The sequence below is a fragment of the Plectropomus leopardus genome, chromosome 10, assembly GCF_008729295.1.
Source record: "Plectropomus leopardus isolate mb chromosome 10, YSFRI_Pleo_2.0, whole genome shotgun sequence".
Classification (NCBI taxonomy): Eukaryota; Metazoa; Chordata; class Actinopteri; order Perciformes; family Serranidae; genus Plectropomus; species Plectropomus leopardus.
The window spans coordinates 30525101-30535292 of record NC_056472.1 but is presented as its reverse complement, the minus strand read 5'-3'; the positions used below and the strand labels follow the sequence as shown (position 1 = coordinate 30535292).

At 38.2% G+C, this 10192-nt stretch overlaps 1 protein-coding gene across 1 annotated transcript in view; it reads left to right on the top strand.

Annotated features, from left to right (window-relative positions):
- Window positions 1-284: 284 nt before the first annotated feature.
- The window catches only part of LOC121948713 (nebulin-like), an 86779-nt gene continuing 76871 nt past the window's right edge, over window positions 285-10192 (top strand). The window contains 8 exon segments of the mRNA XM_042494125.1: window positions 285-344; window positions 1067-1161; window positions 1488-1577; window positions 5928-5975; window positions 7652-7759; window positions 9506-9613; window positions 9794-9898; window positions 9994-10098. Coding sequence (XP_042350059.1) covers window positions 1509-1577; window positions 5928-5975; window positions 7652-7759; window positions 9506-9613; window positions 9794-9898; window positions 9994-10098 — 543 coding nt within the window. The 5' untranslated portion in view covers window positions 285-344; window positions 1067-1161; window positions 1488-1508.

Below are 10192 nucleotides of genomic sequence, written 5' to 3'. Positions count from 1 at the left end.
AAACTGTTGCTTTGTCAACACAACAAATGGACTTGTTCACACAGAGCGGCCCCGTTGTAATTGGGGTTTACCCTTGTTTTCTTGAGACCCCACCACCCATGCCCCACTGCCTTCCTCATAACTGTACCGCTGATGCATTAGCCTCAACAGGTGCTCTTTTCTGAAAGGATCACTTAGGTATATTTAGATGTTGAAACCTGAGAGCGCCGGCCTGTGATTGGCTGTCTCGTCCACATGATAACCTGGGTAGAAATCGCAGCTGTGTTCTGTCGCCCAGCGTTTCTCTGGAGGGAAGCTGGGGAGGCTTTGGCGGCTTGGGAGACCTTTAAACTTTGAAATACCCGGTAAGCAAAGAAAAAGGAGAAAAACAAAAGAAAACAAATATCCATATTTTTCTACACCTTGCATGGCTTTCCATCTGCTTGGATTTCCATCGTTCCCATCACCTGGATCCAGGAGGACAACTGAATGAAGGATAATGTGTGTGAAGGCTCTGCTGCACAGTGAAGGAGTAACCAAACAAATCAGATGTGCAAGACTCAAGATCAGACCTTCCCTTGGATGTAGCTGAAATTTCAGCCGCAGTCTGGCCATTGTCTCTCTCTCTGCAATCTGAGCACCTGTCGCGGCTTTTTTGTCCTTCTGCCTCGACTGTTTCATCTATTTCTTTTAGTTATTTTACACAGAAAGTGATATTTTGATTTAAAGAGAGGGCAATCAAGTGCTAAAAAAGGTACTTAGTACGCCATCCTATATTTAACCTGCAGCCTCAGAAGGCATTGCCCCTCCGTTTGCTAAACAGAGTCAACCAATCAGGCCGTGGCATTAGCTTACATGTCAAATAGCTGAAGCACTGTTGGGCAGCTGTCGCCAACCTTCATCCAGGAGGCACAGTTCTCGGAGCTGTGTTGTGGCGAGTGAGGGAGGAGGGGCGGCTGTCACACACGCAAAGGCCTGTTGTAATGCACTCACCTTCCTGATCTGCAGTCCTCCCTGTGCAATTACTGATTTGCGCTTGTTGCCAAGTTTGTGAGGTGTTTTCTCACATTTTTATTACTTTGTTTAGGGCAAATCACAAAGTTGGACTATAAGTTTGAGACCCTAGTGGATGGCAAGTGAGGCGTCCTTACTGTCAGGAAATACTGCGGGAATCTTTCGCTGGTATGGCATGCACATTGGTGTATTTTTCTAGCATGTGTTTGCTGTGTGTTCTTCCTATTTTTGATTGGGGTAATTGGGTTCAACGGGATGACTGGCAGCATCCTAAAATATCACTGGTGCAGTTGTCTTTTGATCTCTTGTCTAAGCCGCAGTATATGCTGTCCTAAATTGTCATTTGGTGCCACTGATTTAACACTTTCTTTAACTTAACTGCACTGTTTCTGCTATTTTCTAAGCTTCTATATTAGATGTGCTTTTCAGCTTATGAGGCTAAAGACTGTTCATTCATAGTTTGAATAATAAATGCTGTATCTGTTTTTTTGTAGAGCCTCTAAAACCGTCTCAAAATGACGGAAATTGTGGAGGAATATGAGGAGTATGAGGAGTATGAGGAGGAGGAGGAGATTGTGGACGAGGTAAGTGGACGTCTTATCAATGCTTTTCTTTACTTTCATTACTGTTTTTGGTGTTTCCAGCCTCAATACCATTAAGATATGACTTCATTTCATTCAGTGGATTGAGTTTATGTGTAGCTCCAGTGACAGGCCCTGTGAATAGTTAAGTAAGTGGCCCCTCACAGTCAGCAGTTCGTGGAACGAGTCATCCATGTCTGTTGGTGGATCCTGTTTCAGACGGACACCATCTGATGGGGTTTTAGTCCTGGATTTACCTTAACTGCAAACTATAAATCAAACCTATTCCAAGCTAAAGATAGAATATTTTAATGGGACATTGTCTGTTGTCCTGTAAAAGTAAAGATACTTTTACAAAAGAGGCCTTATGGCAGGTGATTTTTGCAGCAGGCCATCAGTTATCTTTAACGTATCTAACCAGGGGTGTGGTGCTGCCAGAGTGCACCAGAACGATGCTCGGATCCTTTTTTTCTTCATTTGAGGAAAAATATTTGCAGTTCGCATAATCTGGTTAAAATTCACATGCATTTTTTAAGCACTTAAAGATCTAATCATCACTAAAGCATACAGTATGTCCTATGAGAGACAGTAAAAACAAAAGAAATAGTCAGAGTTGTCATATTCATATTTAAGGTGGGTTGACACCAACTTTTGCATTTAGTAACATGCAAGAAAACATTCCACCTTAAAAGTAGCCAGTAGCTGCTGGTAGTGGTCTTTGAATGGCAAAGCAAATCAAATTAATTTGCTTGAAGTCTAAAGCTGCTAACTATTAACTAGTAAAGATAAAAAAGGCAGCAAAATATCTTCATTTTATAGTTATAGCTGACTAATGTTTGTTCACTTGACACTGTAGAAACAGTGGTTACATAAGACCACTTTGAGAAAGTGTTTTTAGAAATGCTTTTAAGTGATATCTGCTGGGATTTCTTTATGCCCTGATGCTTGTTAAAGTTGTGCTGTAAAATACCAAATTAAAATCAAATGAAATAAAACAAATTCAAACAAATGAGCCACAGAGCGTGCAGGCATGTCGAAGGTGCGTTCTGGCACTAAAAACTAACAGCACTACACCCCTGAATCTAACCTATTGATGAGTGCCAGTTTCTTGAAGTTACGATTTTGTAGGACTGGTCGATTAACCAAATTTTGTTTTAAATTTCGGTTTTGGTTTCCAGCAAATATGACAACACAATTATTATTGTGCCTAGTTCAGTTTCATAATGATGCTCTTGTTTTGTCTTGTGATATATATTCAGCACACCCTTTTACTTTGTAGCAATGTGCAGCTGAGTTTTGCCAACTTTTAGATTTCTTGCTGGATTTTGCACCTTTTCAGACCCTCTAGTAACTTTACTTTTTTTGTAAAAAGAGCATAGCAGCAAATTTAGCAACTTAATCAGACTGTATGGGAAATAGGGAGAAATATTTTTAAATATGTTGTAATTCATTCCCATACATGATGCTCAGAGTAATCACAGTCCAAGGCTCTTCTGCAAGTAGCGCTGAGTTTCTCCCTCTTTTCTTGCACTATGTTTATATATTATAGAATAATTGTGATTATGATATTCGCTGTAATCGAGCAGCCCCACCATTTTGTCTGTTATTTGAAATGACCTGTTGTAATTCTTTATCAGATTTCACATATGTAATTTAGTGTTTAAGATTATTTGATTGAACTTCATGTCCCTTAGATTCCTGGATGTTTTTATGTTGCATTTTTGTGTATAAATTATTAAAGGTCTCCCTGTCAGTGTCCAATGGAAGAGTGAAAACAGAAGGCTAACAGATTAATCCCATATTTCCTGGTGAAATAGGATTAAAGTCTGCCTTGTATTTGTTCATACTTAATACTGCTGATATCTTATAGGGGAGTCTGAATGATTGTTTTTCTGACTGTCACACTATAACCTAACCACAGCAAGCAATCAGTCGTCATTTGGCTCCCGTATAACATATCAACTGTTTCAAATAGATTTACCATCTTTACTGCAAAGATGTAAATCTTTTGGGAGGCGGAACAAATGGATATCCACAAAATCAATACACTCTGGTTTCACTTGCACTTTCATCTACACTGTGGAGAAGAGTTGCATTGTTTTATCGTAAGATGGCTTCTTATTTAATCTACAGAAAGGGGAGAAACATAGTGCCTTTAAGCTCATTTAAGTTAATTTGCTAATGATTTGCTACGATAAATCGTTATTTTCTTCACATTACCTTAAAAAATTACATTACTGCTCAGGTCATGAAGGGGTGGGGTGTAAAGTTCTCTGTCTGGCATTCAGACAAATTTAGAAGTGGACTTCTACGGCACATTGGCAAAGAGATGGAGTGAAAGGAGAGTTAGAGAGAGAGAGAGAGAGAGGCAAATGAGATGAGCTCCTGTGCTGTAAATCACACTCTGACAGCCTGTTCACGTCACAGTGAAAAAAACTTGCTTAGGAGAGGTGATGGAAAAACTGCCTGACATTTTTTTTGCTTTAGATGTGTAATACTGATTCACACTTATGGTTCTCTCCATCTGATATATTCAGATATCGAAGCCTCTTACACGTGTTGATAAAAATGATTGAGATGTTCTTTCCCGCAGCTCTGGTTATTTCTAGATTTCTGGTAGATTTGAAGGGTTGTTGGTTAGCTTCCAAAGCCACCAGTTTCAGACCTGATGTAGCTGTAAAAGTGTCAGTAGGATACTTCCTAAGCAGAGGGGAGTGTAATTCAGGCAGGCTGTAAGTTAGACGGGCTATTCATGGAACAGTATGTTATGTGTGGGAATGCTTTTAGCTACTGTAGTCTGAGGGTTAGGGTGCCTGACTGGAAAAGAACATTTTCCCCTTAAGGCTCTGTCTATACCTACACAGATATTTTTGAAAACAGATATTTTTCCCATTTTTTTAAAAAGTAACTTTGTCCACACCACTCCACCACCACTCCACCAGCATTTTTGCAAAATATCTCCATCGACACAAAAATGACCCCAAACACCCCAGTCTCCACTCGTCATAAAGGTAGTTAAGTGTTCAGGCTAGCGTTACCGCTATCAAAACACCGACTGGAGATTTCTTTACTTTTAATAATAAATAATGATACATTTTATTTAAAGTCTCTGGAAACATGGCTTGAAATAGTAAGAATGCACATATTATATCAAAGTCAAGTTGCTCATTAAATATCTAAAAACATCTGAGTGAAAATAAATGTTCCCAACTATTAGAGAATTGAGTTTAAAACAGCTCATTTTGAGGATAAAGTAAGTTCTTGGTGCAAAGTATTTGACCATTCGACTGTTGATTTGATCACGCCTGATCCAAAAGCATCACTTCTAGCAGACTTTACAAGGCAGACGCTGAGGTGGAGCAAAAACAATGTTGGGAGCAGCAGATGCTGCGGTGTGTCTGTGAAGTGGTTTAGCAATGCTAAGTTTAAAAGTGAAGTGGTCATTACACAAAGCAGTGCTAAAAAAATGTTAGCAAACTGGTAGTCCATTATTGTTGTTGTTTCTAGCATCTGCTCAATTCAAAAAGCAATGATGGACATGCCCAAATTAAGGAGATGATAGTTTCTGAAACGCTCCATTTTACATGCCCACACAGGTGAACAGTTACTGAGAGGAATTTTTTTAAATTAGAATATTACCCCGTTACCCATAGCTCTTTTTTTTTTAAATTTACAGTTGCCCTAGTACGCCATCAGAGAAAATGTAGAGACAGATGTCTCCAATTTTTAAAAACTATCTGCGTGGTGAGATATTACTAGAGGGAAGTGAGAAAATTTGTTTTTTTGAAACCAGTCTTTTAAACCCGCTGAGCGCAGTGTGTTTAGACACGGAGATTATAAATCTGTCTAAACAGTTTGTGTACTGCTGTGGGCTGTAGCAGCCGATAACAGGAACAACGGTCTTTGAAATAAAAAATAAGAATAGACGGACTGTCATGTGAGTGCGTGGTGTTTATAGACTGGCCAAAGGATATAAATGCTTTTCTGTCCTCTGTACGACCCAGAAAAATTAAACTACAGTCATAATTATAGTATATTCCCCTCTATGGATCCTACCTTTCTTTTAGTGACACTAGTTGAGTGAATAAGGACAAAGATGCCCGATGACAAAGCTCTTTGCTTTTATGCAGTTGACGGACTGTTTGAAGGCGTTTGACAGAGCAGCTACTAATGTGATGCAGCGCAGAGTGATTTCGTACTTGTTATACTGGAAGTGTTAATGGCAGTAAATGATGAGCACCAGAGCTGTGGAAAAATCACCCTCAATCCAACAGGAATACTGTGCTGTTTCTCCCATAATATCAGTTTTGAAACCTCAGAGTGTGTTTCCTATATTTGTAATATGTTGAGCAGATTACAACGACGACTGTCACTGAGCACTCGAGCTCTCAGGTCTTTCAGGTAAAGCACCTCCTCCCAAGGGACAACAGTTCAAACAGTACAGGACACCCTGTCTTTGTCTTCATGGTGCATCCCTGTCTTTGTCTGCATGCCTGTATGGATAATCTACTGTCTGTTTATTTTATTAAAGGCGCATTCATGGCGGGTTTTTGTGTTTAAAGAGAACTTCACCTTGAATTTATAAAGATTTTTTGTATGCCTCCCCTATAAATGGAGAATCCAAAAAAAGGGGATCATTTTTCATAATTTAAAGTTACCAGGGATCGTGTTTAACAACTGCAAAACCATATGTTGATATAGTTTTGCTGTTGTTCCAATGACATTTCCAGTTCATGAAGAATGTTTGCCTTTTTTTTGGATTCTCCGTTCACTGTGGAGGCATGCAAATTCAAGTTGACGCTTGGTGAGTACTCCTCAACTCCAAAATGACCATTTCTATATTAAATACTCACTGCGTGTTACCTTGAATTCATTAAACATTCATAATTTTTACTCGCAGGTCTCCATTGTGAATGAAGAACCAAAAAAATGCAAACATTCTTGATAAATTGAAGTAAACATGGACCATATTTCCATATTTAACAACAGCAGAACTATACTTCTGTTTACAAACTCTCACTCAACTCGTGCAGAATAATCAAAATCTCATTTATCCAGCGTATGCACAACAAATGCATTTTCACGAAAACTTTTTAAAGTGTCAAACTATTTAAAAGGCATCAGTACAAACAGTCTTATGCATGGCTGAGAAGCATGCCAGGACAAATGCATGCATTTGAACTTTTGTTATTTTAATTCATGAAGAATGTTTGCCTTTTTTTGGATCCTCTGTTAACTGTGAGAAAGAGGCGTGCGAGAAAAGTGTTTTTCTCACATATTCAAGGTAACACACAGTGACTAACTGATATACAAATAGTTATTTTACAAGTGAAGTTTTCCTTCAAAGCCTTAAAAGTTTGTTAGAAATGAATTAAAACTCTGCATGAGCATTAAACTTTTTTTCAGCAATCTATTTTGTTTTTTGCCAATCCTGCATTTTAGTGTGACCTTCAAGAAGAAATGGCTGCTTTTCATTCATTTAATTGCTTTTTGTAATTACGTTTCCAGTGGCTTCACTTCCCAGCAAATGAGATACAGTAACCCCCATGTATACATGTTGCTGAGTCTGGCATTGCATGCAGTACAAGTTGCTCATAGATACTGCAGGTGTTACTGTATATTCAGCACTTCAGCACCCTTTACTTTGTTCCTCCTTCAGTCACCCTTCATCAAATTTTATCTCAGTACATAATCGTGTCATTATCCCAACTAACTGAGTCCTATGGAGAATATTTTACTGATTTATTCACATCCCTTTAAGTCTTGACTTGAATCACTTCAGTTATAAAAGGTGAGTTATTAGAGTAAAAGGTGGGTGAGTAATTTGGTGAGAGGTTCCCTCTTCACTTTGACAAGATCAGATTATATTTTAATCAACTAATTTGCATTACAGTTGCAAATTAGCTGCAAAAATTAGGTTTTTTTAGCTGCTGCTGAGTCCTTCTCCATGTCTGTGATGACTGTCCTGTTGTAAGTGGATGTAGTTTTACTTCCTGGCCAATATTCCTGAAATGAAGGAACTGAGGCCCTTTTGTTAGTTTTGGTAGTTGATTGTGTTTCTCTCTGCCCTCCTGTAGTCTGGCTTGCCCACCAGGAAAGTCAGGAAGAAGGTCAAGGTGGATACTTCCAAGTTCATGACTCCATACCTGGCTCACAGCCAGAAGATGATGGAGCAGTTCAGCCATGTAAGTAACAACCTTGAGTTTTGGGTGCAAATCAATACTTACCTTAAGTCCAGGGGCAGAGCGAGACATTTTAAAGACTGGGGTTAGAGAGGTCCGGGGCCATGTTGTCCCTGGAACAGCAGCTATATGCATTTTTTGTCTTTTTTTTAAATTATTTTATTTTAATTTTCGAAGTGCAACATTATCACTTTTACAGTTAATACAAATTAATATACGGAAATATTTTTTTTAAAAAAAGCATCAGTGGAGTCAAGAGTAACATAAAAAAAAAGAAAAAACAAGATGTTAGAAAGAGACTTATGTCACAGTGAAAGCCTTTTAGCCTTGTTTTTATTTAGATTGACTCTGAGTCTATTTCTTTCCATTTTCAGGGAATGGCTATGGAAAAAGAGCCATAACAAAACTATACACATCCAGAGAGGGAGAGATAAAGGCTAAAATAAAATAGAATAAAAAATAAAATGCTTGTAGCAGTCTGACTTAAAAAATATCCCACATTAAAGTGCAATATCTAGAAGAGAATACAATAGAGAGAAAAGAAAAAAATAATAAAAAAATAAATAAATTAAGGATGTTCCAGAAACAAAGTCATGCTGAGAAATGCACTTTTTTAAGGAATTGGAGTCTGTAGTCATGATAAGTCATAATCTGTGCAGCATTTGGGAAAAACATGATAGTTGCTAAGGGAAAAAAGAGTTTACATCCTATTCTATAACCAAAACACAAAAAAACATCACTAATATTCACTCCTGACACCTAAAGGGGGGAAAAAATCATCTGATGTAGGACTTTAGCATGAAAAGTATTACTTTTCGTGACACTTATTTTTGTTATGCTGGAGTGGAGTTCACAGACAGCCTGTTTATTCCTGCTATTAACGCGTGTTTTTAGGGATCCAATCACAAACGACAGTAAATGGACACTAAATACAGGTGTAAACCCCCACCAAGATGCATCGTGATCCAAACACTCAGACCACTAACATTTGGGCATGCATCCTATATAGCAAAGGCGCTAATGTGTCTTAATGTGTCTCCAAGAGGGTGACATGGGAGTGGATTTTCACTCCTGTCCCATCCCACTCCCACAAGAAAAAAAGGAAAAAAAAATCCTGTCTCATCCCATTTCTGTGTTGCGTTTTTAAAAATAATTGTTAAAAACAGGTGTTTATTCATATAAGAACTACATATTCATATTTTGAAACTAAATATATTCAGTCAGCTGGTACAACTATGTTGTACATATTTTTATAACGATATTTCGTATAGTATAGTTTTTATTTTATATTATAATTTTCTATTCTATATTTATGCTTTTGATTATTATAGTTTCCTCCAATTTAATTTTCTTGTTATATGCGTATTGTATGCAGTCCTTATATTTAAATTTGGTCACGTGATGTCACATCTTACATATAACAACGTTGGTGGGCAGCCTGGAAATGGGAATCAAGGATCCACAATAATGTCAAGTAAATGTAGACTTAAAAAAAGAGTTCTTGAGAGAACAGCGTAGATTTTAGGCTTTTGATAACAAATTCGGGGCTGTATCTTCAGACACCACCCCCTCGCTCTGCAGCTACTATTTTGATTTTGTCTACTTTGGCAGTAACTGGTTGTGAAACATATTTTTAAAGAATCAGATAGTCATCTTTCATTTGATTTTTTTTTACTGTATGTAAGTTTTACTTTGACTTAAGTCCTGACTGTTGTTCTTAATACATTCTCAATTCACTCTCCTTGACAGAACAAGTACCGGCAAGCGTATGACCAGTCCAAAGGGACGCCTCCTGGCTACATCGCTGATACTCCTGAACTTATCCGCATCAAGAAGGCCCAGGAGCAGCTTAGCGAGGTACTGCTGAAACAAAACTACTCTGTGGCCAACGATAGACGTTATAAATGTCAAAGCAGAGATGCTCAACAATTTCATTCTGATATTCTCTTAAGGTGTAATAAAAGATGAAGAAAAATATAAATTCCTAAAACTTTGCTCAAGTCATGAATAATAACAAATGACACAAATCTTCAACAGGTTAAATACCGCATGGAGGGAAATAAGGCTCGCACGACAAGCTTGTATGATGGTGAGGCCAGAGAGATCGCTCACGTCAAGCACGTGTCTGAACTGATCAGCAAGGTGAGCTATCTGAAGCACTGACAGCACACCAAGACGTGAACCAAATAATAATGTTTTAAATGTTTGACTCTGATGGTGCTGCTGATCTCTTTTAGGTTCTGTACCGACAGAAGTGGGATGAGACGAAGGACAGGTACCTGCTGCCTCCTGATGCTCCTGAGCTGGTCCTGGCTGTGAAGAACGCTGCTAACTACAGCAAAGTAAGCACAACATGCCACTCAAGTACTGTGATTCATTCATTCATCTTAATTTTAATTAATTTTCATTTTTACTGTACAGTACTCCTGCTTTTGC